The sequence below is a fragment of the Lolium perenne genome, chromosome 6 (assembly GCF_019359855.2).
Source record: "Lolium perenne isolate Kyuss_39 chromosome 6, Kyuss_2.0, whole genome shotgun sequence".
Classification (NCBI taxonomy): Eukaryota; Viridiplantae; Streptophyta; class Magnoliopsida; order Poales; family Poaceae; genus Lolium; species Lolium perenne.
The window spans coordinates 125,277,658-125,302,435 of record NC_067249.2 but is presented as its reverse complement, the minus strand read 5'-3'; the positions used below and the strand labels follow the sequence as shown (position 1 = coordinate 125,302,435).

The 24,778-nt window shown below is 43.9% G+C and overlaps 1 protein-coding gene across 3 annotated transcripts; it reads right to left on the bottom strand.

Annotated features, from left to right (window-relative positions):
* Positions 1–10,321: 10,321 nt before the first annotated feature.
* Positions 10,322–24,487, bottom strand: LOC127334622 (probable sodium/metabolite cotransporter BASS4, chloroplastic). Of its 3 annotated transcripts, XM_071822643.1 has the most exons (14): positions 24,237–24,485; positions 24,076–24,163; positions 23,668–23,775; positions 23,532–23,599; positions 23,175–23,253; positions 22,971–23,029; positions 22,797–22,865; positions 22,048–22,161; positions 21,244–21,265; positions 21,092–21,159; positions 20,473–20,558; positions 19,643–19,772; positions 10,743–10,844; positions 10,322–10,652 (listed from the first exon to the last, which is right to left on the bottom strand). In XM_071822643.1, the coding sequence occupies exons 1-14, from the start codon at positions 24,396–24,398 to the stop codon at positions 10,584–10,586; spliced, it is 1,224 nt and encodes a 407-aa protein (XP_071678744.1). In that variant the 5' UTR covers positions 24,399–24,485; the 3' UTR covers positions 10,322–10,583. The 3 variants fall into 3 exon arrangements, with proteins under 3 accessions (XP_071678744.1, XP_051217081.1, XP_051217082.1); XM_051361122.1 differs by lacking the exons at positions 10,322–10,652; positions 10,743–10,844 and adding an exon at positions 19,291–19,404 and having other exon boundaries at positions 24,237–24,487; XM_051361121.2 differs by lacking the exons at positions 21,092–21,159; positions 21,244–21,265 and having other exon boundaries at positions 24,237–24,486.
* Positions 24,488–24,778: the final 291 nt, after the last annotated feature.

Sequence of the window (24,778 nt, the reverse complement as noted above, 5' to 3'; positions counted from 1 at the left end):
CCGCGAAGTGCCGATTCGCATCCTGGAGGAAGCTTACCGAACCACCCGCACCCGAAGCATCAAGTTTCTGAAGATCCAATGGAGCAATCATACCGAGGATGAAGCCACATGGGAACGCGAAGACTTCATGAAGAAGGAGTACCCAGATCTCTTTAGTACCTAACTTTCTTTTCGATCTCGGGACGAGATCTTTTGTAAGGGGGAAGGGTTTGTAACACCCCAATTTTCAATAAAAAGAAAGTTAGAGAATTCCAGAAAGCAAAATTTCAAACCAACAAAAACTTTTTAATTTGCATATAGTACCATGCATAGGACTTGTGCATTTGAGTGATATGCCATGATGATTGTTATTACTTGTATTTGAGATGCTCTAAAACCCTAATGTGATCATATTAAGATCACCAACCAAATAAATCAAAGAAGAAGAAAATCCATTAAATGAAAAACCCTAAAACCCTAACATATGCCCTATGGCATTTTTATAAATTTTGAACCTAGACCTATTTGGTCTTCACCATTAGTTGAATAATGTTATTAAACACTTATTACAACTTTTGGAATCAAAGGATCACAATTCAAATGAAATTCAAACACAAATCTAGCTCACATATGATAATGGTCAAATTTGACAATTATAGTCTGATCACTACTTTGAGCCATTGCCATTCAATTTTCCCAAACCAACTCTTGCTAACTCTTTGCACCATTTCAAAGTCAACATCAAGGTGAACAACTTTGGTAAAGATCACCATGCCAAAATCATCTTGGATCATGAGCAATGCTCATCCAAAGTCACAACTTTTTAACATATGCAACATTCTCCACTTAGCCATTTTTGCCAATTCTTGAATTCTAATTTTTCCACCACCACCTCAAATCCCCTCTGGTCAAATACAACTTATCTCAACACTCACATTTCAAAAAGATTCACCATTTGAATATTTTCAAATTTGGATATTTTTACAAATTACAAAATCGGGCACTATTTGCAACTATTGCAAATAGTGATCTACACAACCTAATCTACTCCAAATACAATCTACATTGTCCCCTGGTTCCCTCTAACCATAAATGGCACATAGTAACCCTAATGAGGAGTGGCTAGCTTACATGGGCATGGCATGCCGGCCATGGCGCCACCATGCCGAGCCACCCCTCCTCTCCTTCATCGCCACCCCTGCCCACCTTGTCCAACGCCGCCACCTCACTCTAATGGACCACCTAGCACCGGCCATGGTCGAGGAGAAGCTCGACAGCCGCCGGAACGCGCGCGCCCTGGACGCGCTCACCATGCCGGTGACGTCGCGCATGGACATGCGCGCGGACGTCACAGTACACGCGCCGCGCCACCACCTCACTCACGCCATGGACCCGCTAGCAACGAGTTGAGCATCCACTCGCCACCTGGACGCCGCCAGACAACACCTCGACCAGACCCTGGACCGCCGCCGCCGTGGACGGGGAAGAAGATCCCGCGAACGCCGCCGCCAGACATGGAAGCAACGCGAGCTATTCCGACGCTCCCCGACCAAGCTGTCGCTGCCAGTAGCATCGCCTGGACCCGTAGAGCATCGCCACGACCTCGCCTAGCTCGACCAGCCGCCGGAATCGCCGCGCCATGGTCGACTGCCACCCTGCCCCGCAACCCTCAAGCCATGCTATAAAAGGAGCACTCCCCTTGATGATCCAAGCACACCACCGCACTCCCCATCTCTCACTGCCTCTCAACCACCTCACCCCTCCCTCGATTCACACCGGAGCAAGGCCAATCGGGAGCTCGCCGCCGCGGAAGCTCTGCAGCAATCGCCGGCGAACCAGGCCACCTCAGGCGACGCCACTGCTACCAGTCGCTTCGCCGTCGTCCACAACTTCACCAAGCATATTGCCAACCCTAGCTGGAGCCACCGTAAGCCCTCCGACCCCCTACTACCGCCGCCGCATCATCGGATTCTCGTCGGAGACGATGATGAACCACGGCCGTAGATCCTCGATCTAATCCAACGCCTCAGACTCGCCCATACCGTTTCGGGTTAAATAAGTCACTGACATGCGAGACCCTTTGTCAGCGCGCCGCGCGTCACTGGACCGTGGCTGGGCTGGCTTGGGCTGTTCAGTTTGAATTTGGCCCAGTACTGTTTCCCGCCGGCCCTTTTAGTTCAAATGTTATTTAAACAAATTCAAACATTTTCAATACTGCTGCCACTTTGAAATTCAATAGATTTAAATTGGCTAAACCAAATTTTATGAACTTTATATTGTTGGAAAGCTAGAGAAATTATCCGCAACATGCCACTGGTCCCATGACCAGATTCCTTGTAGAATTAATGTGATAAAAATAACAAGGCAGGGACTTTTCCCTATTCAAATAATTATTAAAAATCAACCAAAATAGATATTAAGTTAATTCCAACTCTAATAGCTCACATTTGACTTACACTAATTGTTTATGCAATAAAATGGTGTGGTCACTTTGCATGATCATGCCCTAGTTTAATTAATCGATCATTTGACTAGTTTAACTAGTTGATATTGTCCAAAACTATTAAAGTAAATTATGTGGAGTCTTATACTTCATTTAAACTTGTCTCACATGAATTCATGGGATGTTTGGACCCCTGGTCCCAAACTCTCTTATATGAATTACTTGAGATTTAAATCATATGTAGTGATATTAAAGGATACGAGGGAATCTACCTCATTTAAATCATTTTCCCAAATGATGATGATGAACATTTGACTTAGGTCAATATGAGTTCATATATGATTGTTTGAGAAATTAAATCTTAAGAAGATTTCAATGAGAGGAAATTATTTCTCAAGAACCCGATGGAAACTATCATTTACATATTAGATACAAAGAAGTGAATTCTATTTCAACCACACCACCCATGCACCCTAAGTAGATTATTTGTGTGCATAGAATAGTTTGTGTGTTTATATGTGATGTATGGAATAGCCATTGAATTAGTGAGTAATTATACTCGTATTCAAATTTAGACGGTAGCACCGGAGAGTACGCCGAAGAAGAAGGTTGCTATCAAGAGGAGGAGGAGGAACAGTTTGAGAACTACCAAGGCAAGCTAATATTCTTGCAAAGTGCAAAGCCCCTTGGGGCAAGGCACCTTGAACCTTACCTTTTCTTACATGATCCTATCCCAAGTTTTTACTTTACAAGTTTTACTAGTTTTCTAAATGAGTTACCTTTATAGTTAACTTTGGTCAAAGTACAAGTTGGTTACTAGAGTAGTGAAGTTAGTCTCTTCCAAGCAAAGCAAGATAGCACCCCGCATGATTTAGAGCTAGTGCTAATGAAATAAAACTTGACTACTCTAGATGGGAACAATGTGAATTTGAAATGAATTTGAAACCTTGGAATGATGAAGCATTCCATTGAATGATTTTTGAAGGTGAATATGACCAAGAGAAGATGGTGATTTTTGATAAACAATGATGTTGGTTTGAATGCGATACCTTTCCAATTATTAAGTACCCCCACAATACCTGATTATGGGTAGGGCTTAACTGGAAGTTTATGCATCTTAGTATGGGTTCCCTCTGAACACACGTCATAGGGGTTACGCTTGAGGCTGCCTCCGTTGTAGAGAAATGATGTGAATTGTACGGCCAAGCCCTGTGCAGTTTCCAGGTTGACAGTTGGTCTTCACTGGGAGGCCAAGCTCATGGGGAGAGGTGCTCATACTAGGGTTTGTAAGTGAAAGGTTATGGTTGATGATCCGCGTACTGTGTTACGATGATTCGGGGTAATCCCGACGGATGAAATCAAATGTTGTGGCACAAGTGTGCAACCTCTGCAGAGTGTAAACCTATTCGAATAGCCGCGTCCACGGTTACGGACGGTTGGAAAGGCCATACAGTTTCCAATGTCATATCTTTGAAAATGATGTTGAAAGATGATGGTGAAATGACTTGTGGTGAACTGAATTGAAATCACCACTTGAATGGTGGGAATGACACTAATGTTCCCACATGAGTTAGTTAGCACTTGAATAAGCTTTTCTCAAAATTTTGTGAACTAAAACTAGCTTTATGCAAATAAACTAGAGCTTAGCAAACCATACTAGAATGTCTAGCACTTACATTAGTATTAGTTTGCGAGTACTTAAAGTACTCACGGCTTTTTCCCTGGCTATTCAAATGGCCAGAGTATGAAGATGAACAAGGAGACGACCAGCAGGACGCCTACGACAACTAAGCGTCTTCTGACGTCAAGCGTTGGCCTGTGGACTAGAGAGTCCTTGTATCTTACGCTTCCGCTATGAACTATGAACTTGTGTTTGTTCGTTGATCAATAGATCAACTATTCGTGTAATATGAATCATGTGATTCCAATTTGTAAGACTTATGGTTTGTAATGAATGATGACTGTGATACTTAACTATTATGCCTCGCAACAACAATATTCCTGGGATTGCGATGTATGACATAATAGGCATCCGGACTTAAAAATCCGGGTGTTGACACATAGTGAATTTGAAAGCACTACAAGTCTATAACAATAGAGCAAAATCCTAGCAATGAGCCTCATCTTCATTAAGGATGTGTCAAAGCATTACCACATTGTCCTACATCAGTTTGAACACTTTTGAAGGTGAATTCAATTTGCTCCTGCACTCACTCCATTTTAGAGAAGCATTATAGGTATAGGATGCATGGATAGCATTCTTTTCATTTAGAAGCTCGTTGATCTACAAAAGGCCACGAGTACTCGGATCAAAACATCACAAGAACATAACACGCAAAATGAGCTAAGCATCAGAAATACACGTCCCGTCTGCATTTCTTGTCTGTATTTGTTGGTCACTCACTCACTCCAGTGAACTTTGCCAAAACCTGGAAATCATATTGTTTAAAGTTGTAGCCCTTACACACTAAATATGCAAAGAAAAAACCTGCTAGAAGATAAATGAAAATAAAATAGAGCACATACTTCCCAATACACCGCCTCAAATTTAGACAGCTCAGCTCGCTTCGTGAGTATCTTTGCATCCACAGCTTCTCCTTTTTAGGGAGAAAGATTCACCACACAGGATCTCTAAAGTATAGCTTGCCGATAAAATCATAAATTACTTCGAGAACCCAAAGAGAAGAACTTCTGTAAACTTACCGAGTTATTTTGCACAAAACAATACATAGAAAAACCGAAGAAAGTACATTATTGTGGAACTAACTTTTCCAGACTTTATTTACAACGTCTTCCGGCAGCAATTTGCATATTACTCAAGCTATAACACATCATCTAAACAAAATTGTTTTAGAAGATTTGAGGAAATTGAAGGGCATCAAAATAAATAAATATATTTGCTCCTTTGATCGCATTACAGTTCCACAATAAATCTATCGGTGTAAAAAATTAGTATTTAAGATTGAGGAAAAAAGTTAATGTCAATGTGGCAGAACTGATTTATGGTACAAAGTACTAAAAGTTAATCCATCTCAAATACTAAAAATAGTAAAAGTTAATACTAATGAAAGTACTAAGAGATAATCTATCGGGCGGTCATGGTCGTAGTGTCGTTATGGACGTTGGACACGTCGCCGTGGTCCAGAGAACCACCGGGCATCAACTTGTGCATCACCTCCATCTCAGCTCATGCAGAGACCACGCCTGAGCCTCGTGGCATTCCTCGCTCTTAAGCCCATTCTCCCTCCTCAAATCCTCCAGCAGCCTCCTTCCCTCTCGTTTCTCCCCAAGGACAGAATACTACTCTTGCCTCAGCTAGCCACAACCAACCATCGCGATTGCCCTGCAATAAACACAGTACCTTGACAAAACAAAGTTTAATCTCACACATCCCATTTTCTAGTATGATTCAGCGATATTAACCACATCATCAACTGGTGGTACACTGGTACTGCATATCACACGAATTTATCCGCCACACGATCATATGGCCACAAATGACGAATTGGAAAGCGGGTATTCAGTTTCACCTTGGAAGGGACAGAATCGCTCGCTAATGGTGTGGCGACGACGAAGACGAACAGGGAGACATGGATGGACGGCGCGAAGCTGGTGGCGTGGTAGAGGTTTGCCTCGATCAGCTCCAGTCGAAACTACGATCAATTTGTGAAAGGAAATAGTGAAATTAGTACTATTCATAATGGAAACTTGATACCTGGTAGTATGAATTGGAAAGTAACTTGATACCTGTGTCAACAGATCTGAAAGCTACCTATTCAATATGAGTTCTAAAATAATCATATCGAACTACCTCACATCAGATCCCTTAAGTCGTCACCCTGAAGGCCTTGATGGCACATCGGTCGATCCTGTCCTCGCCGACCTCCACAACGGAGCTGGAGGAGGAGGTGACGCTGGAGATTGGCAGCACTAAGGAGGACGATGCGGGCGGGGACACGGGTCCTTGAGCGTGTGGTCGCTGTTGCCGTCTCTCCGCGCAAGAGGAGGCTGGCCTGGGCAAGCCTTGCTTCACCTCGCCAAACTGCGGTCGGTCGGGTGAACTCCTGTCCTGGCCAAGCTCGAGAAGAGGCAGGGCAGGTAGAGAGGCGGCAGGCGCGATCGTGTCCAGCGAGCTGGCGCAGGGCCGAGCCGGCATAATCCGGGGCCATGTGCGAAACTCTAAAATGGGGCCCTATCTTACAAGAAAAAATGAAATATTCAACAAATATAACATATATATTTTAATATCTTACACAACAATTGGAAATATTAAGAACTATATCTATTCTGATCAGCGATCAGCCTTTTCGATTGTGAAGATAACTTCATTGTGAAGATATCATTTTTTTAGGGTTTTTCGAAATAAAATCTTCAATGATATCTTCACAATGAAATGATATCGTTTTTTTAGGGTTTTTCGAAATAAAATCTTCAATGATATCTTCACAATGAAGTTTCTCCAACACTTAACTTTCAAGTGATATTATCGTTAAATCATTGAGTCTTTGTTCTATCATCGTAGTACGCATATGTGACTTCACTAGCTTCAATTTAGAAAAGCTCCATTCCGCTGAGATTGAATTAGAGTCCGTACCTTTTCTTCTCTCTTACACTTTCTGGCACCAAAATCGCGTCCCATTGATTCTAAAACACTACATTAAAAAAATAACAAAGAAAAAGATCGATTCTGATCAGCGATCAGCCTTGAACGAAGAAGATGAGCAAAATTCGAATTATGTCGTTGATGTCGTCCGGCGTCGAAGACGGGGCCTCACCGAACCGAAGAGACGTCGCTCTCGCCGCTGTTGCTGGCTCGGCTAGCTTCCTTTTCCTAGATGGATCAGAGATGAGGCAAGCCGCGAGGAGGAGAACCGGAGATTAGGCGAAGACGGTTCACATGCTAGCGGCTGCCTCGTGAATCAAGTCTGGCGAAGTCGCGGTGTCCTCGTCTTGTCTCAGATCGCTGAGTTGGGAAACGTCGGTGTGCAACCTTCCAAGGCTGAAGGCCCAGGTAGTATTCTTCTTTCTAATTTTTTTCCTACATGAATATATGGGCCTATATATAAATTTGGGGCCCCCCAAAATCTGGGGCCCTGTGCAAGGTGCACACCGTGCACATGTGGCCGCCCGGGCCTGGCTGGCGACCGGCGACGGACAGGTGGGAGTCGGCGTGGAAGATATTTCCTCTCCGCTGATTGATATTTCCTACGTCTCCGCTGATTGATCGTTGGATTGCATGCAACGTCGGCAGCTGATTTATATTTACCTATTTTGGTGAGACGGATGGACTACCAAACTGGTGGAACGGACGGACGACCAAATAGACGAAAATTTAGACGTATTGGGGGTGGAGATTACCGTAGCGTGATTCATGGGCTGATGATTCCTAAAACGGCACAGGCTGATTAAATGCGCGAGTTAATATTCTGGAAAGGTAAGGACGACCAAAGTGCTTTCCCTGTTTTGGTGGGACGGACGACCAAAAGGACGACGAAAGTACAGGGAGAAGGTGGAACACGTTCGTTCTTTTTAAGTAGTAGAGATGTACCAAAACTACCTTCTTATTAATGGAAAGAGGCAACAAATAAAAGGTCAACCACGAGGAAGTGCTCACGTTAAAGAAAAAAAAAAGATACATGCAGAAGCTGACATATTTGAAAAGTAGTTGTAAATCAACATATTTGCTGCAACATTGACACACATGCAGTTGTGCAAATGAGTCAATTGACATGTGTCATGACAGCAACAGAAACAAAATACAGTAGGATAAAGTTCCACAGGGAAATTCTGGATGCGGTACCAATGGAAATGAAGTACATACATGTATGAGTCAGTCAAAGTAATTTTGCATGTGCTCTCCTCTAATTTCATTTTTTCGAATTTTAGAAAATTTTGAATAATGTATGGACACAAGCCATGATATACAATGCGCACCGGCAAAACTGATAAAAAATATGAATTGACCTATACAAAAAAAACTAAATCCATATGTTTTGTAAATCTTCCCTTTTCTTTGTAGGTTACAAATGGCGGTATTTTTTATGCATTTTCGCAAATTACTGACACCTATGAACTAATTCATATATTTTATATAAAAAGAACAAGACAATAATAGAAAATAGGAGAGAGAATGCAGAGCCCAAATCTGCTAGTCTGCTAGTCTCCTTGAACGGGACAAAATCTGCTAGTCTCCTTGAAGAAGTTTCTTGATACCAAATGCAGGCCCAAATCCAACTACTCAGAAGCAAAGCACGGCCGAAAAGTTTGAAAATACTGTAAACATGTCATTTACGGAACAAAGTAGCAGTTCTATGAGTTAATCCAAGGTAAACATAGAACAAAAGAAAAGAAAAAAACAGTTCAATCACGATACTGTGCAACTCACATAGGGCACACCGAACCAACTGCGAAACCGCAGGCGACGAAACGTGTTCTACAGAGGACGCGAAGGCGATGCTGGCCGTAACATCCCGAGATGACCTGTGGATTTGATAGGGTAAGTTGGTCCTTGCCACAGGATATTCCTCAGAGCCTACAGCAAGTTGAAAACCGCTAGCCTCGCAGACGTGTCGACCCCTGGAAGCATTTCCGTCTTGTAACCTCATCTCTACAGTCCACAGATCCCAATAAAAGGGAAGAAATTGACCATTCCGAAACTGAAGAGCCGCCACCCCCTACTCCACCTGACATGCATGCGCATCACATGCAAAATTGCAAATCCATTCACGCTTCGACTCCAGTCTCCAGGAGTCCAGGCTCAAGAGCTCAGATTTAGATAAAAGTTCTTGATCAAATTGACACCGTTTACTGTCACCTGGCGACATTACCATTGTAACAGTTGTGGAAATCACAGATAATGGAACACCAATAGGGGCAGAGAGACGGGATCGCAGGAGCTCTTCCTGTGCACAGAACCTGCAATTCAGGCATACAAGGAGATGATGAGAATGCACTGCATATGCACGCCCAGCACAGCACATGGTGGATATGACAGGGACGAACATGTTGTACCAAGTGCCCCTGCAAGTGGAAGTACCAGCACCGTGCTTTTTCTCCTCAAACAGGGCTCCCAAAAAAGGATGGTGGCATAGATGTCGGCTCCCAGGCGCCCCCGGGGACCCGTCCTTGTCCATTGCGCCCAGCACAACACCAGTTCCAACTCATGTCCACAGAGCTCGTACCCCTGGACTCTGGATGAACAATCCAAACACTGCATCTTGCCAGAAGAAGCTGGCCAGACGAATCGCCTCAATCTTTTTCCAAAGAAAAATACAGGCGCAGAGCCATATGTGTCGCGTGGTGGAGATGCAGGACACTTGGAACGGGTCCAGGCAAAAATGCTGCTTCTCTGGGTCATGCAAATAATAGAAGTCTAGCGAGTAGTCCAAAGGGCACGCATGCTTTGATGAGATCTGATCGCCTGCACTCTGGAATGGAAAGGAACAGTAGTATACATGAAATTGACATTAAACAGCCGGTCAGCATTACCGTAATCATAACATAAGCAATATGGTTTACCTACACATGTATTTGTATTTTGTAATACCAAATTGTCACCTATTTTTTGCGATAAGGGAAATTTATTAATCAAGGAATGGGAGTTCCATCCTGAATACAAGCCTGTCTAATAATGTCTGGTCCATGACGGATCCACACCCTGGTTTGCCTCTCCGTGAAACCCCATCTAGCAACTAGGAGCGCATAATAACCCTGGTATTTTGTAATATCAACTTGTCACCTTAATACCACATGAAAGATTAATTAACTAGTCCACAACAAAGAAAGATGTATAGTGCACCACTGAAGGCGCCCGGGCAACATTAGCAACTAGGAGCGCATAACTAGCAAATTCAGTTTAACAGGGCACCGTAAGATGCATCATATTTTCACAAAATCAGCTTTGCAAATAAAGATACTGATTGATCATTGCATTTACGGCACTTTCTAAACCACAAGCTGAAACTGCATTCTCATTAGTTGTTCTACCATCTGAAAGGGCGGTGCTTTAAGCAGCCCAGGTGTTCTAAAGAAGAAGAAAATATCAATGGATGTTTCCTTACAAAATGACTGAATATGCTGTAACCTTAATTTCACTCGGTGACAAACTTCCCAGAGTAGTTCCGGATTACTGTTCAACTTATTATCATATTCGAATTCTGAGTTATTTTGCATTAGTAGATTGTTGGTCTCTCTGGCGCCACCAATTTACTAGGATAGAATCGATAATGATCTGCAAAATGATTTGTACGATACATCAGAATTGACTCCTGAGTTGACAGAAAGCAAGTGTAAATAGCAACACTGCACGTGCAATAACTACCTGATTAATGTGGGCTGCAACACATGGGATGACAAGAAATCCGGACTCTCCCAAAGCACCTCCAAGCTGCTCAACCACAGCAACCAACACCGGCAGTGTTTTCTGTGCAGCATCAAGAGAGTTAAGCAAGAAGCCAGAAGATACAGATTTATTCTGTCACGAGAGAATAATAATTGCATATATAGGCATTAGTTTGCTATTACGAATACTACTTTCAATCACACTTTTAATTCAACCAGATGCTTTCTCAAACAGAGTTTTATAACCAGGTTCCTGTGCAGTAACTACTAAGTTTTTAATACTAGTAGTTTTCTAAGATGACTAGCTCAGTAATGGATAGAAACATGTACTCTCCTCTAGTAACAATACATCATCCTAGCAGGTATGAAATCTAAGGCCTTTAGATGTAGAGGAATTTCAAAGGAATATTGTTGACTTCAAGGTTTATGAGTTTTTGCTATAGAGATTGTATGATTTGTAGGATTGGAAACCTTAGGGTTTTTTCTTCTGCGGAAAATTTTGCACTCTATTCCAAAGGAAAATCTCTATCTTTACTATTAAATTGCAATAGGTGGCTGCCTGGTGTCACAAACGGGCCAAGATTTTTTTCTCTAGGCCCAGTGTCTCCTGAAAATCGTAGGCCCAATCTCTACGTAATAATCGGATGGGAACCGAACAAAGAAACCGTGCCGCCTTCAACGTCTTGGTCCGTCAATTTTCAGCAAACCAGAGAACTCCAAATTGATCGTACCTTTGATCGAATTCGTACATTTGTGAGTCTAGACTATGTCCTACTAAAATATTAATGCACGGAGTCGCATCGCCCTGAACTCTGGCCCGCGGTTCTTGATCCAATGTGAGCGTCGGGACACGCCAATCTTCATGCGTCTTCACGCGTCGGGCAACGTCAGAAGGTGCGCCGCGAATACGCGGCCTCTGCCGGTGACCGCAGTGCCCGACGGCATCATGGAGGCACGTTGTTCATCCGCTCTGGCGTGAAGTTATGTCGTGCTTCTACGATGCCGACGACGACGGCTGGGACGTCTGAGCGCCCCATCTTCTTCTATGTATGAACAGTTGCTCAATCGATGATCGCAATCGCTGCTTCGCAAACCATCATTCTTGGTATGATCTGATCGGTTTCTAATAATTTTTTGTTTAACTGTTGTTTCAGTTCTACCTCAGCCTGAATTGATCCAGCTGTTACGGCAAAGAGATGTGCACAGCTGAGTTCCACTTCAGCCTGGCGGTGGTCTCCTACGGGCGGTTTTTTTTTTCTCGACGAGATGCTGGAGCGAATCTGGTCAATCCTGAATCTTCTTCTGAATTGACACTATCATGGAGCATTGTGTTAGCGCCGGGACCTGCTGCTTTTGTTTTTGTTTGCAAAACACCGCCAATCTCCTTGCCGGCTCCTTTCCGATGCATTCTTAACAAGGCAACTTCCTCAACTCCCTATACACCACCATCAAGATCCAACAGTGACGCTGGATAAAGCTAAAAGATATGAGAATTAACTGCTTTCAGTACAGAGAGAACGAGGGGATCTGAAGACCATGAGCTTGTGCGTGTACATGTTTTTCATATTGCTCGTGTACACCTTTCACCTTTGGCAGCTGTATGTGAGGACGAGTGAATGCACACTTCCCTCTAAAGAATATTGTATCGATAATATGCTCAGAATTAAATTTTGTGAAAATTTAGTAAAAAACACAAACTGCTATTGGCAAATAATGAAAATATGTAAGTGCTTTAAACCAAAGTAAAACATGGACGAACATGTTCCACCAATCCCATTCTTAAATACATGATACTAGCATTACTAATGCATGGATATAATCACGAGCATAGATAGAATTTTATTTTTATACTAACACATTTCCGTTTAGAAATTGGTAATATCAAGCTTTTCATCTTATATTAAGTAAATCACAATTAATTTATTCAAAATACATAATGGTGATAGCATTCTCAAAATAGGTTGGTATATAGATTTCTATTTCCCGCATGTATAAAAAGCAGGCGAGGTTGTCACCTCCGCGTGCAAAGCTAATAGTATTCACATCAGCATTTGAATTTTTGTCTATAGATCAAATTTTAAGGTAATTTTTTGAAAAATTGTAAATACAACCCATAGCTAGCTACATATATTTTATAAATTATCCAGAATCTTTTCAATTTAATTAAACGGGATGCCGTAGCAACGCACGGGTTTTGTGCTAGTTAGTCTAGTCTCGGGGATAGTTCAATTCCTATGGCTTCCAATCCTGTAGGGATTGAAAAGGGCATGCCATTGAAATCATGCATTTTCTGTATTCCACAAAGAGGCCGTCCTATTTAAAATTTAGCTAATAAAATATTATGCATTTTCAGATCAGCCATATGAAAGCCATGCCTTCAATTATTTCTGGAAACCACAATATTACAACTTTATTTGATTAGTGATCATAGTTGCATCATTAGAGACATTGCTAATGTCCCACATGCCACTTCGAGAAAAACATTGCAGTATGTCAAAGAGCATGTTCTTATTCTCTCATCAGCGAGCCCACCCCATCTCTAAGAGCATCTCCACCGGCGCCGGCACTGCATCTCTATTTGGGGGTGCTGTTCCCACACCGGCGCCCCCAAACCGGTGGCCCCGATAAGAGTTTTTTTAGACAAACTAAACATTTATACTTGTAGTTTCATTTTACAAGGTCGAGGAATGAATAAAATTTTAGGGCAAATCCGAGTAAAACATTATTCACTCCTCAACCCCGCCTCAACCCCGGATGACATGTGAAACCTACTTCATCTATAGCCTACTGGCCACCTGGCTCTGTGGAGGTGGACGATCGCCCGCAGCTCTCTCTGATGCTCTCTCCCCTGCTCTCTCCGCTGCTCCTCCGTCGTCGATCCCCCGCTGCTCTCTCCGCCACGAACGTCAAGTAGGTGGATCTATCCGCGGCCACCGCCTCCTGACGCAGCTGCTGCTCTAGCTCCTCCCACCGCCGACGGTGATCCAACTCCTGCCTCTGTAGCCGGAGCTGCATCTCCGCCAAACGCCACCGCTCGTAGACTTCATCCTAACGCTGTTGCTCCTCCCGCATCAACCGCCGCAGCGCAAGCTGCCCCCACCCCTGCTGCTGGCGCACCTCCCACTGGCGTTGCCGCTGCGCCTCCCGCCGCCACCGCTCCGCCTCCTGGTCCTGCCGCTCGTCCGGCATTTACGGTCGCCGCTAGCGCCGCCTCCTCTCACGCCTCGTACTCTGCGAGCTGCGGGTCCTCCTGAAAGAACATTTTCCGCCCTTTTGGGTTTTGTGTGTTTGATGACAACACAGGTACAAGTTTATGTGTGTTGATATATACAGGTACATAATTTGATGTTTCACACAAGTCTAATGGATAGATATCTCAAAACTGGAGTTGTTGCTGTGTTTCTGCTCCAGGCGGAAGTTCCGGCCTGAGCTGGCGGAAGTTCCGCCCAGATACCCCTACCGAAAGCATCAGCACCAGTAAGTTTCCAGGGGAGTTTCTCGCATTTCCGGAAATAGGCCGGAACTTGGCCGGAAGTTCCGCCTGCCAGTACTTCCGCCCTTGCAGCTGATACTTCCGGTGTTACACGAAAAAGTGCACAAGGGTCAAATCTAGAGCGTCTACTCATATAAATAGCCCTCTTCCCCATTGGAAGAGGTTGCTCAATCCTGCTCAAGTTCATCCACCATTAGAGCCACTTCAAGAAATACAAGATTCACTAGATCTCCTCCTCCAACCATCCAAAGCTCTTGATCTTTGGAGAATCGAAGGACAAGACCCCGATCTACATCTTCACCGAAGCGATTTGCATTTCCCCCTCATTTGATTGAGGGCCCCTTTGCTAGTGTTCCATTTGGAAACCCTAGTTGTTTGTGGTTGATTTGTTCTTTTTGTTGTTGTGCTGTTACAGATATTGGGAGCCTCCAATTCGGTTGTGGATGTGCCCCAAGAACCTTGTAAAGGCCAGATTTCCGTCTCGAGGAAATCCCTTAGTGGAAGTGGGCTAGGCCTTTGTGATTTTGCTCACAGGAGACCTGAGTGAGGCCTTTGTGGCGTTGCTCACATGAGACCTGAGTGAGGCGTAGACGTACTTCCCCTTAAAAGGAAGGAACTACGGGAATCATCTCTGTGTCTCCGCGTGCTCCACTCTCGGTTACCTCTATCCTTTATAGCTCTATTATATCTTGTCTAGCTATCTTGCTTAGTTGTAGATCTTGTCATATAGGTAAATTCACATAGTTGCATATCTAGAGAATTTACCTTTGTGTCAAGCCTAAATTGAAAAAAAAAAACTAAAATTTGGTTAGCACGTATTCACCCCCCCCCTCTAGGTGCGGCATACGATCCTTTCACCTCCTCCACGACTTCTACGGCCGCCTCTAGCGCCGCCTCCTCCCACGAATCGAACATTGTGGTATTTTTAGAGTTTAGATTTTTGCACCAGTGAGGCGGGGGAGGAGGGATAATATAGACCGGCGGCGAGGCAGGAAACCTCCCGCGCGGCGCCGTGGCGGGAGAGTTTCCCGCGCGACGTCGTGGCGGGAGAGTTTCCAGCCCGGCGTCGTGGCGGTAAAATCTCCCGCGCGACGCCCTAGCGTCACTAACAGGCGGCTCCCACGACCAAAATTTTCCGCCTCGCGAGGCGCCGGTGCTCCCGATTCGCGCCCTTCGCCAAGGGGCCGGCACGGGTTTGTCGGCGCTTCTATTGGACTCGAAAAAACGCCGGCTCTATTTGTGGCGCGCCGGTGTGAGTCCATTTTCGCTGCCGGCCCCCAAAACGCTATCGGGGCCGCTATGGGGGCGTCGGTGGAGATGCTCTAAGCTCCATCTAACCTCAGTACACATCTCATGTCCCAATTCAAAATGGCAAGCGAGAAACCCTTGACGACGGCATGCATCACTGCACTACCGCAGGTGGCAGGGCACGGGGTATACCGGCATGTCACATACCCCATTATAAGTGGTTCCCTGAATATTTTTACCCCACCTGTGCATTTTTTTTTTTTTTTGAGAAAAGTCACCACGCCACATTATATTAATACGGAAACAGTACAACACGCGGGAACACCCACGAAACATCCCAAAGAGACAGGTGTCCGAGAAAAATAGCAGAAAACACCCCTAAGTAAATAAAATTACATTGAAGTCCCTGGGATCTTCTGTGCCCAAACTGCCATCATACGTGTATATATTTACACTGCTTAAGGGCCCTAGGTTTTTTGTTCATAGCAAGCATCACTCATGCACCCCACATATACATCGGTTTCCTATCAGTTTGGTTCTTAATCTCTTGCCTGGCTAATTTTCCTAGACTGATTCCTCCACCAACCCTGACCGTAACTCTTTAATAAAATTTACTGCCAGGACCTCCCCTACAGTTTTCAGCTAAAAAACCCAACCGTCATGATCATAACCCTGGATCCACTCCAGCCAGCCCCCATGTTTCCCCCGCTCTGATTCATCCCACCACCATGTTCTCCTCCCCAAAAAAGCTGGCGCCAACCGTCCAGAAAATTTTAGACCTATCTCACTCCAGAACTGTTGTCTAAAAACTCTCTCCAAAAGTCCAACCCTCCAGATTCGTGATCTCATTCCCTTCCTGGTCCATCCTGACCAAACTGGTTTTATTGCCGGGCGCTCCATTGCTGAAAATTCCGTCTATGCTGCGGATATTGTGCAGTCGTGCCCCTGCCGCGGTTTTCAAACTTGACTTACGTAAAGCTTTTGACTCCATAAGCTGGGAAGCTCTTGATCGCATCCTCCTTGCGAAAGGTTTCCCCCCTTTGGCGCGCTTGGATCAAGTGGCTACAAACTCATGTAATTCTGACTCTTGCATGCTGAGCCAGAGGACTACAGCAGCACTTGGCCATGAGGTATGTCAGCAGACGCAAGAGTAGTCCTTCAGGTCGCCCACTCAGCAGCAACTACTGCATGAGCCTACTTCGGCCAGTTCGCCGAGACAGTCTATAGCTTTGGGCGTTTTGGAGGCTGGGCCGCTTCCCCCTGCTGCGCCGAGCGGTAAGGCAGCTGGGAATCACTCCTCGGGTGGGCCGTCGGCGGCACCTGGAGAGTCACCGATCGGGAGCACAACAGCAGTAGAGCTGCACTCGCTGCCTCACCCAGGCGATTGCTTGGGACACCTTCTGGGATGGGCTTGGGAGGGACTACTACCGCGACATCGCGCCCCTTGTCGCTTTGATGTGCACCGCGAGGGGGAGTGCCTGTGAGACAGAGGAGGTTACGACACCGACACAGACCTCCCCGCCTCATATGCCTACACCGACTTCTGCTGCGCTGGCCGGGTCGGCTCCTACCTCACCACTGCCGACCTTGGTTGCAGACAGTCACGCGTACGAGGATCCTGACGTGGACTCGGTCTTGCCTCGTACCCCACCACCCACCACGTGGACCGCTGGCGGGGTTACTTTTAACCGCCGTAGTGGGAGGTTTGGGACGGCGGCAGATGGAGCTACCGCGACAGACGAGGACTCTATGATGAAGGCAATGCGTCGCAAGGCAACGCTTAACCTAGACTCGCATGGTACGGACACAACTCCTAAGTCTTTTCGTTCTTTTTCATCATCGTCTATTTCAGCTAAGCTTAATAATGTAGGAATTATTCTTGGTAGTAATAAAAAACAAATTGATGTATCAACTAGAGTTTTGAGGCATATGGAATTTGACCCGTGGACCGCAACCTGCCAGACCTATTTTGACTGCCCGATGTCTCCCCTGCAGGACCTCTGTGGGCGTCTTCCAGAAATGAGGGATTTTGATGGGTCGCCAACTCACCATTTAACATCGATTGAGATCATCACATAGTCTTCATCCTTATGGAGACTCCCGAACTAGTGGGACCTTTTTCTAAAGAAACTCAATGAATCTCAAGGCTTGAAATTCGACTAAATTATCAAGGATACCTCACTGTCAGGGACAATGAGTCATGTACTGCGGAAAGAAAAAACAGCACCGGTGAACAGTTCGACCTGAACAATGTGTCTATCTGTGTTGCGTCTGGCATACTATCCACCCGTTGCAGCAACAAAAAAAAACAATAGAGGAGCATTTGACACCATGTGAATCATCCAGTTAGAAAAGCACATCAAGTAAAATAAATCAGTAGCCACAAGCCTCACAATCTTGTTCTCCTCTATCATCATTGTGCTTTCCCCCACCCTTGTTGCATGCCCCGGAGAAGCAATGCAGCAACGACAGCTAGATATTGGAGTCATCTCCAGTAGATCAACGGGAAGCACCCAAGCAGAAGAAAATAGCACCGAGTTGAATACACCGGTAAGCAGGCCTGGCCAAGGAGGGGGATGCGGAGACTGCCCCTCCTGGACCACCAGCTGCTAGCTACGTGATGTCTGTACTATTGGCCCTGCACTCGTACAACCACCATCGCTTATTGAGCCGAGTGAGCTGATGAGCATACGCCGACTTAGATGCACTAGTGCAACGAAAGTGATCAAGTAATAATCCACGATTACTAGTGGAACGAAAAAATGATCAAGCAACAATCCATGATTCCTAGTGAACAAAAAAATGTGGAACAACGAAATTATCATGTGGAAATAACTAAAATGGTCATGGAACAATGAGTGATTATTGGTCTTTATATTGAGGAGCCTCAGGTTTTAGTTTCGCCCTGGGCCCCAGAAATCTCAGGACCAGCCCTACCGGTAAGTTGTGTTTCTCAGGATTTGATTTGTAGGGTCCCAGTTGGGATTGAGTCTGGGATGGAATTGGTTTTTTCCTTATGGAAATGAAAGGCTGGAAAGTCGAATGAAAACATGATACTGAATATGTTTGTGCTTTATTGGATATGTTCCTGAATAATATCAATAATAGGGCTACTATGTGACTTGTCTGTAAAACTCTATATTTATCTTTGCGGTTATTATTCTAATTTTCTTCCAGGAAAACACAAAATAGTTTGTGCCTCGTTGCATTGAAAAGGTACAGAACATAGTGAAGTGTATTTGGGCATTTCGGATCACGTAATAATAAATCCTGGTCAGACTATCCAAACAAGGAGGCCACTTAATCGCCTTGGGTTTGATCTATATCTTGAGGTGTACATGTGGATTGCCCATCTTCTTTCCATCAGTTTGGATTTTCGGTTCTACTGGTTGGTGCATGAAACTTAACAATCACCAAGTATATGTGAACCTAAATGATCACATGCTTAAATGAAAGCAACATAATCCGAATAAAGATCCAAATTATAGTAGACTCCAAGAAAACAATGTGACCTGGAGCATAGAAATCTAACAAGGGCGCACAGGAGAAGAAATGACGCCTACCACCACTTGTGGCCCTACCGCCCCATAGTGTGCAGTGGCGCCTCACGGCCTCCGCCCTGCGTGCTCTATTGCCCATGCTTAACCAGTGCAAGGCTATTCAATTGCCCTAAGTCGTTTTACTTCTCAAAACAGGCTTCACCACCCATCTCTTGCCCAATATGTTCGCAAGGCGCTACCGCGCTAGCACGGAGACGCAGGAGTTTGTTCCACGAATGCATGGATACCTTCAAGGTGTTGTTGTTGAGACTCTAGGGATGATTGTCTACTTCCCAGAGGAACCACGAGGATGCAGTCCAACTAGAACATGACAACGCGCTTCATCGAATGGTTCCGATACTCTGTGCCATGTGTAATCCCGTGATCAGTGATTCCTTGGTTAAGAAAATATCTTCTTTTTGAGTAATGCTATTTTAGCCTAGATTTTTCCAAGCAGGTGCATCTTACAATTCTATATCAATTTACCCGGTGTTACATTTCATCTAACCTTAATGTTGTTAGCAACTTGGGTCAATTGAAGTGGTGTCAAACTGCAATTTGCTCAAATTTTAATTTCTGTTGCTGATGATAAAGACTGACCTGACTGGCCACCAAAATGACAGCTCGTGAATATTCTTTGCTTGTGAAGACCGATTCTTCCTTCTGTTTAAGACACGACAAGAGCTGCAGTGCTGTAGCATTGAAAGCCAACAGAGCAAGATGTAAAAGCCTGTGACAGGAAATATCCCGCAGTTAGAAATAAGATATGATACTAGATTCACATCCATAATATATCACAGATCATATCCAAAGCAGAAAATGTTATAGCTCTCAAGTAACCAAACAAATGTGTAGTTATAAGTCACTAAATGCATGAAACAGGATATTTTTTTTTTTAACGAACCAAGCAGGACAATTTTCATTCCTTTATTCTTCTTATAAGAATCGCTCTGCTTCCACTAGGTTTCTGGTAAGGCTGTGTAAAGTGAGTAATGGTGCCAAATCCGAACAAAATGACACTACCAGAAAACAGTATGCAAAAGGTATCATTATAACTACTCCCTCTGGCCCAAATTAATTGGCGCGGCTATATACCGGAAGGAGTAATTTATCTCCAAATAACACCTGTAGGTGTCCCTATGTTAAAACATACAGTTATATCCATTCTAGACTAGAGAAGTGGTGACAACTGTAAATAGATTGATAATTTTGAAAGAAAAAAGATACTGCAAGCTTGATAATATAAAAAGTGATTTCACTCACAAACTTCATCTGCCAAGTAACATAATGTCATAGCATAGCCAGGGTATATAGTATTCTACAGATGACGAGCACAAACATTCCCTGATAGAAGCTGTGTTTTTAAGTTTCATATCAGCATTCCAACGTAAAAAAAAATACAGTAAGGTCAGACAAAAATGCATACGTACACTCCAATGGTCACAGTAATAGCAAAAGCTTTTGCTTGCACGGACAAGAGCATTGATCTTGATCTACTTACTTGTATCCATGGGACCTGTGAAATGGAGATACTTAAAGAGTGTCCTCCAATCAGTGTAGATAAGCCTATTTGAACTAGATTCAACAAAAATAAAAGAAAACAACATAAAGTAAGAGCAACTCCCTAAACGGCCCCTCATATAAAGCCAAAATGTGAGTCTCGTTTATGTAAACCTCCTGTATTTGAAACATTGCATTTCTAGATTATAAGAAGTCACAAAATATTACAAAGCTTGCACTACTTCAGACCATTTTCCTAAAATTGATTATCCATCATCACTTCTCTTTGCCTTGATCTGTTATGTGTTCTCTCTATTCAATCTTTTACGAAAAAAAACAGCTAAACAATTAGCCCATCTTTTTAATCTTAAGTAAAGCATCACTGAAAGCACTTGTAGTAGAAGCTAACTATGCACAACAGGATAAACTGGTACAGCAAACAAGTTGACTTAATAATAAGTTAACACTTTTCCTCTAATAGAAAGGCACTGCTCTTGCCAGTTCCTTGAAAAAAACATGTGTCAAACGTGTTTCATGTTAGAGACGTACTAGGCTGAGAAGAACAGCACTTATAACTGAAAGTCCCTGGCGATTCCCATCAACAAATTCAGCAATATCTACATAAGAAATACAATAAGGACTCCATATAAATGACTTGCTAAGCGACAGTGATTTATAGAGAGATTTTAAAATATGCTCACCTTTTGAGGTTTCTCGGGCAACCTGACAAAAGAACAAACCACCGTAAGTGTAGTTTCCACTATTTCAACAACAACAACAACAACAAAGATCTCGAAGCCAAGTCATGGTTCCGGATTCCTTTGGGTTTCATCTCCATAAGAGTGGCTGGGTTTTTTACGTTGGCTCAAGCCTTTCAGTCCCAAACAAGTTGGGGTAGGCTAGAGTTGAAACCCATAAGATCTCGAAGCCAAGTCATGGTTCCGGATTCCTTTGGGTTTCATCTCCATAAGAGTGGCTGGGTTTTTTACGTTGGCTCGCCCCGCCTATCACAACCCTCCTCCTTTACCCGGGCTTGGGACCGGCTATGCGCTTACACTAGAGCAGTCAAATTTTGCATAGATCTGAACTACAATAATGAGAATCAAGTATGTAATGTCTAATGCATTCAAAATTAAGTGTGCCACGGTTACTTTGAAAACAGGGATTCAAACTGAGTGACATTCAAAGTTCAAAGAAAAATAATATTATGCATTTGACGGAGATAAGTTCAAATGCAGGCACTCCTGAACTCCTGGATATTCTGTGCCACGAAATCGACTAAAATAAGATGCAATGTATATCATAGTAAGCATTGATATCATATTTGCACTAAAGGCAAATTCAAATGGACCAGAACTGACTCGATTGTCATAAAAAAAATTACCATGAACGTAGTTATAAATCTACACACATGAGCAAAATAAAATAGGCGGCATGATATGTTATACTGAAATAATAAACCACAAGCTATGATGTGGAGTATAGAGATATGAAGAGGTACATACCTTGCCTAAAATAAGGGGTATTAAAAGTGTGCTGACCAGACTTTTGAACAGTTTCTCTGTAGGCAAAGACACCCCAGCACCAGCGCCAATGTACTTTGCAAGTGAAAGAGGTACCTAATTCATGATTAAAGGATACATGAGCCGGTTTACTAAGCAAGAGAAGTTTTAGCCTGTGGAAAGAAAAAGACAAAATTAAGCCAAGATGGTTATCCTAAACCGTAAACTAAAACTAGGAGATCTAATGTTACTCAGAAAAATATTGATCACACCCACAATACTTCAACATCTGTAGAATTCTTTGTGCCAAACTTATAGAAGTTTAATGCATATCATTATGCCAGATTTTGTAACAGTCTAGTTTATCTAGTTTAATACTCCCTCCGTCGAAAAATAGGTGTCTCGCTTTGTCTAGATACGAATGTATCTACATCCATTTTAGTTAGAGATACATCCATATCTAGATAAAGTTGGGGCACCTATTTTCAAACGGAGGGAGTATACAGGACTGACCATCGCATTTAGTAGCTTCCACACAGGAAGTGAATCTCATAAAATATAAATAGAGATCAAGACTATAATGAATTTCCAAACTCAAACTGGAAGATGAGAAAATTAAACAATATGTTGCTATCTAATTTGAACTTTCAAACACTCAACAAATTTAAGTCAAACTCAATACTGGATTAATGGTTTCAATCATTGATGATACTTGACAACAAATTAAAAAATCATAACAAAGTTGCACTTACAAATATAATGCCCAGCAGATTGGATATGACTGTCATTGCAAGAGCAAGTGCAGAATTACCACCGGCAAGCTACATGGCAAAGATAAAATTGTGTTAGATTCGAATGGTGCTAGGTACTAACTATCTGTATATAGTAGCGGGTGTTCATTGATGATGATTAGAGAGGAGTAGCACCTGTGTTAGTGTGACTCCACTTGATAATGTTGTTGGCATGCAACAAAACATGGCCAACCCTGCAAGATGTGTTGTTAAAATAAATAAATAAAAAGCTGTAGTTACAAAGGTATGAGCTATCACATAGCAACATGAAATGACGGGATGAGAATTGAGAAACCCTCAAGTGAACTGGAAAAATAGTGATGAAGCTGAACCTTATACCAGTGATAAATTCACGAGGGAAGAACTGAATTTGCACAATAAATTTTGCAAGAAAGGGCGTCAACATCAAAATTGAGCCCTGCAATCAGAAGCATAACAACAAAATAGTTCAGCAGACTACAAAGCTTGTTCTATAAAGTTACAAAGGCAACAGTTGACCCCAAGTAAACAACATAAATGCCAGAAAGTTGCTTGAACAACTAATAGAGTGAAATGTGAAATGTGGTCTGCAATAACATATAGATCATAATATCGGGAGTAAGAACTACAAAAATCATAGACACAGTTACAGACGCGTGGTAGTGGTATATCAGCAAGAGCAACAGCCAAGGACTAAACATTGGGTCATAGTCATACTAGTCCAAATAGTCCAGCAGGCCAAGCTTGTAACGCTGCACCAAGCTCCTTGGTACGCAGAGTCAGTCCTATGCAAGAGGAAGCCATTAGTGTAGGAAAGACACATCAGCATGTGCATTAGGTTAAGAAAGCAAACCTGAGATAATGAATATCCCAAAAGTGCTGTATTTTGACAGGGAATATTTGTGAGCAAGGCATCCAAGAGTTGGATCCAGGAGGGCCAAAGCAATCCCACCGATTAGAGCTATGATAAGAAAGACGATCAATCCAATCAAAGTTCAGAACCTGAGATTTGCACAAACTATTGTGGTAACGTCTCCACAGCAAATATGATTCAACGAATTAAGCTGTACTCGGTTCACATACTGTACAAGCAAAGTTCAGGCGAGTGAATACTTGTGTTTCAATTTTGGCTGAATTGGATCGCAACTATATACTGTACACGCGCATTACATTCCACAGAGGAATTGGCGGTACGAAATCACATAGAAACAAAGTATGCAACGAGGAACCAGCTGACATCGCGTGTAAACAGGAAAGTTACCTAGCGGGAGGAAGTTGCTCCGCACGAAGTCGAGCACCGCGGGTCCCAGCGGGGGAGGCGTCGCGCGTTTGCCTCCATCACCAGCTACCTGCGGCGCCACGAGCGATTTGAGTTGGAACGAAGCAAGTGACTTAGGATAGTGTGTTCCGTTGGGGAGTTACCGGTGAGCCTCCTCCAGCGGCGGCGCGCAGAGGCCGCACGCGGAAGGGCGGCGGCGGAAGAGGGGAGTAGACGGTGGCGGTGAAATGGAAAGCGTGGGGAGTCAGGTGGCGGAGGCCGGCGGGGAGGGGTGCGCGGAGCAGGGAGGGGTAATGGGTTATCATCGCGGTGGCGGAGTCGGAATCCGGCGCTGCGCCGAACCGGGCTGGGGATGAGACAAGCACCAGTTCAGTCGGCCCCACACCCAAACAGTGAGTAAGAGCATCTCCAACGCGCTAAAACGCGGCGCGCTAAAACGCCGTTTCGGCGCGCTGCAAACCGCTGGCGCGCGTGATACCGAACTTTCCCCCGTCGGGGGCTCTATTTTGCAGCGCGCGTTGGTGCGGGAAAAAAGCACCTCCGTTGGAGGCTGTATTTTGCAGTGCGTTTCGATCGTTTTTTCAAAATTAATCAAACGAACAACGAAAATTTGATCGAAAGTACGAATATAATTAAAAGTTCAACGATACAGCGCGACATAGAGGACGAAAATGCAAATCTAAAG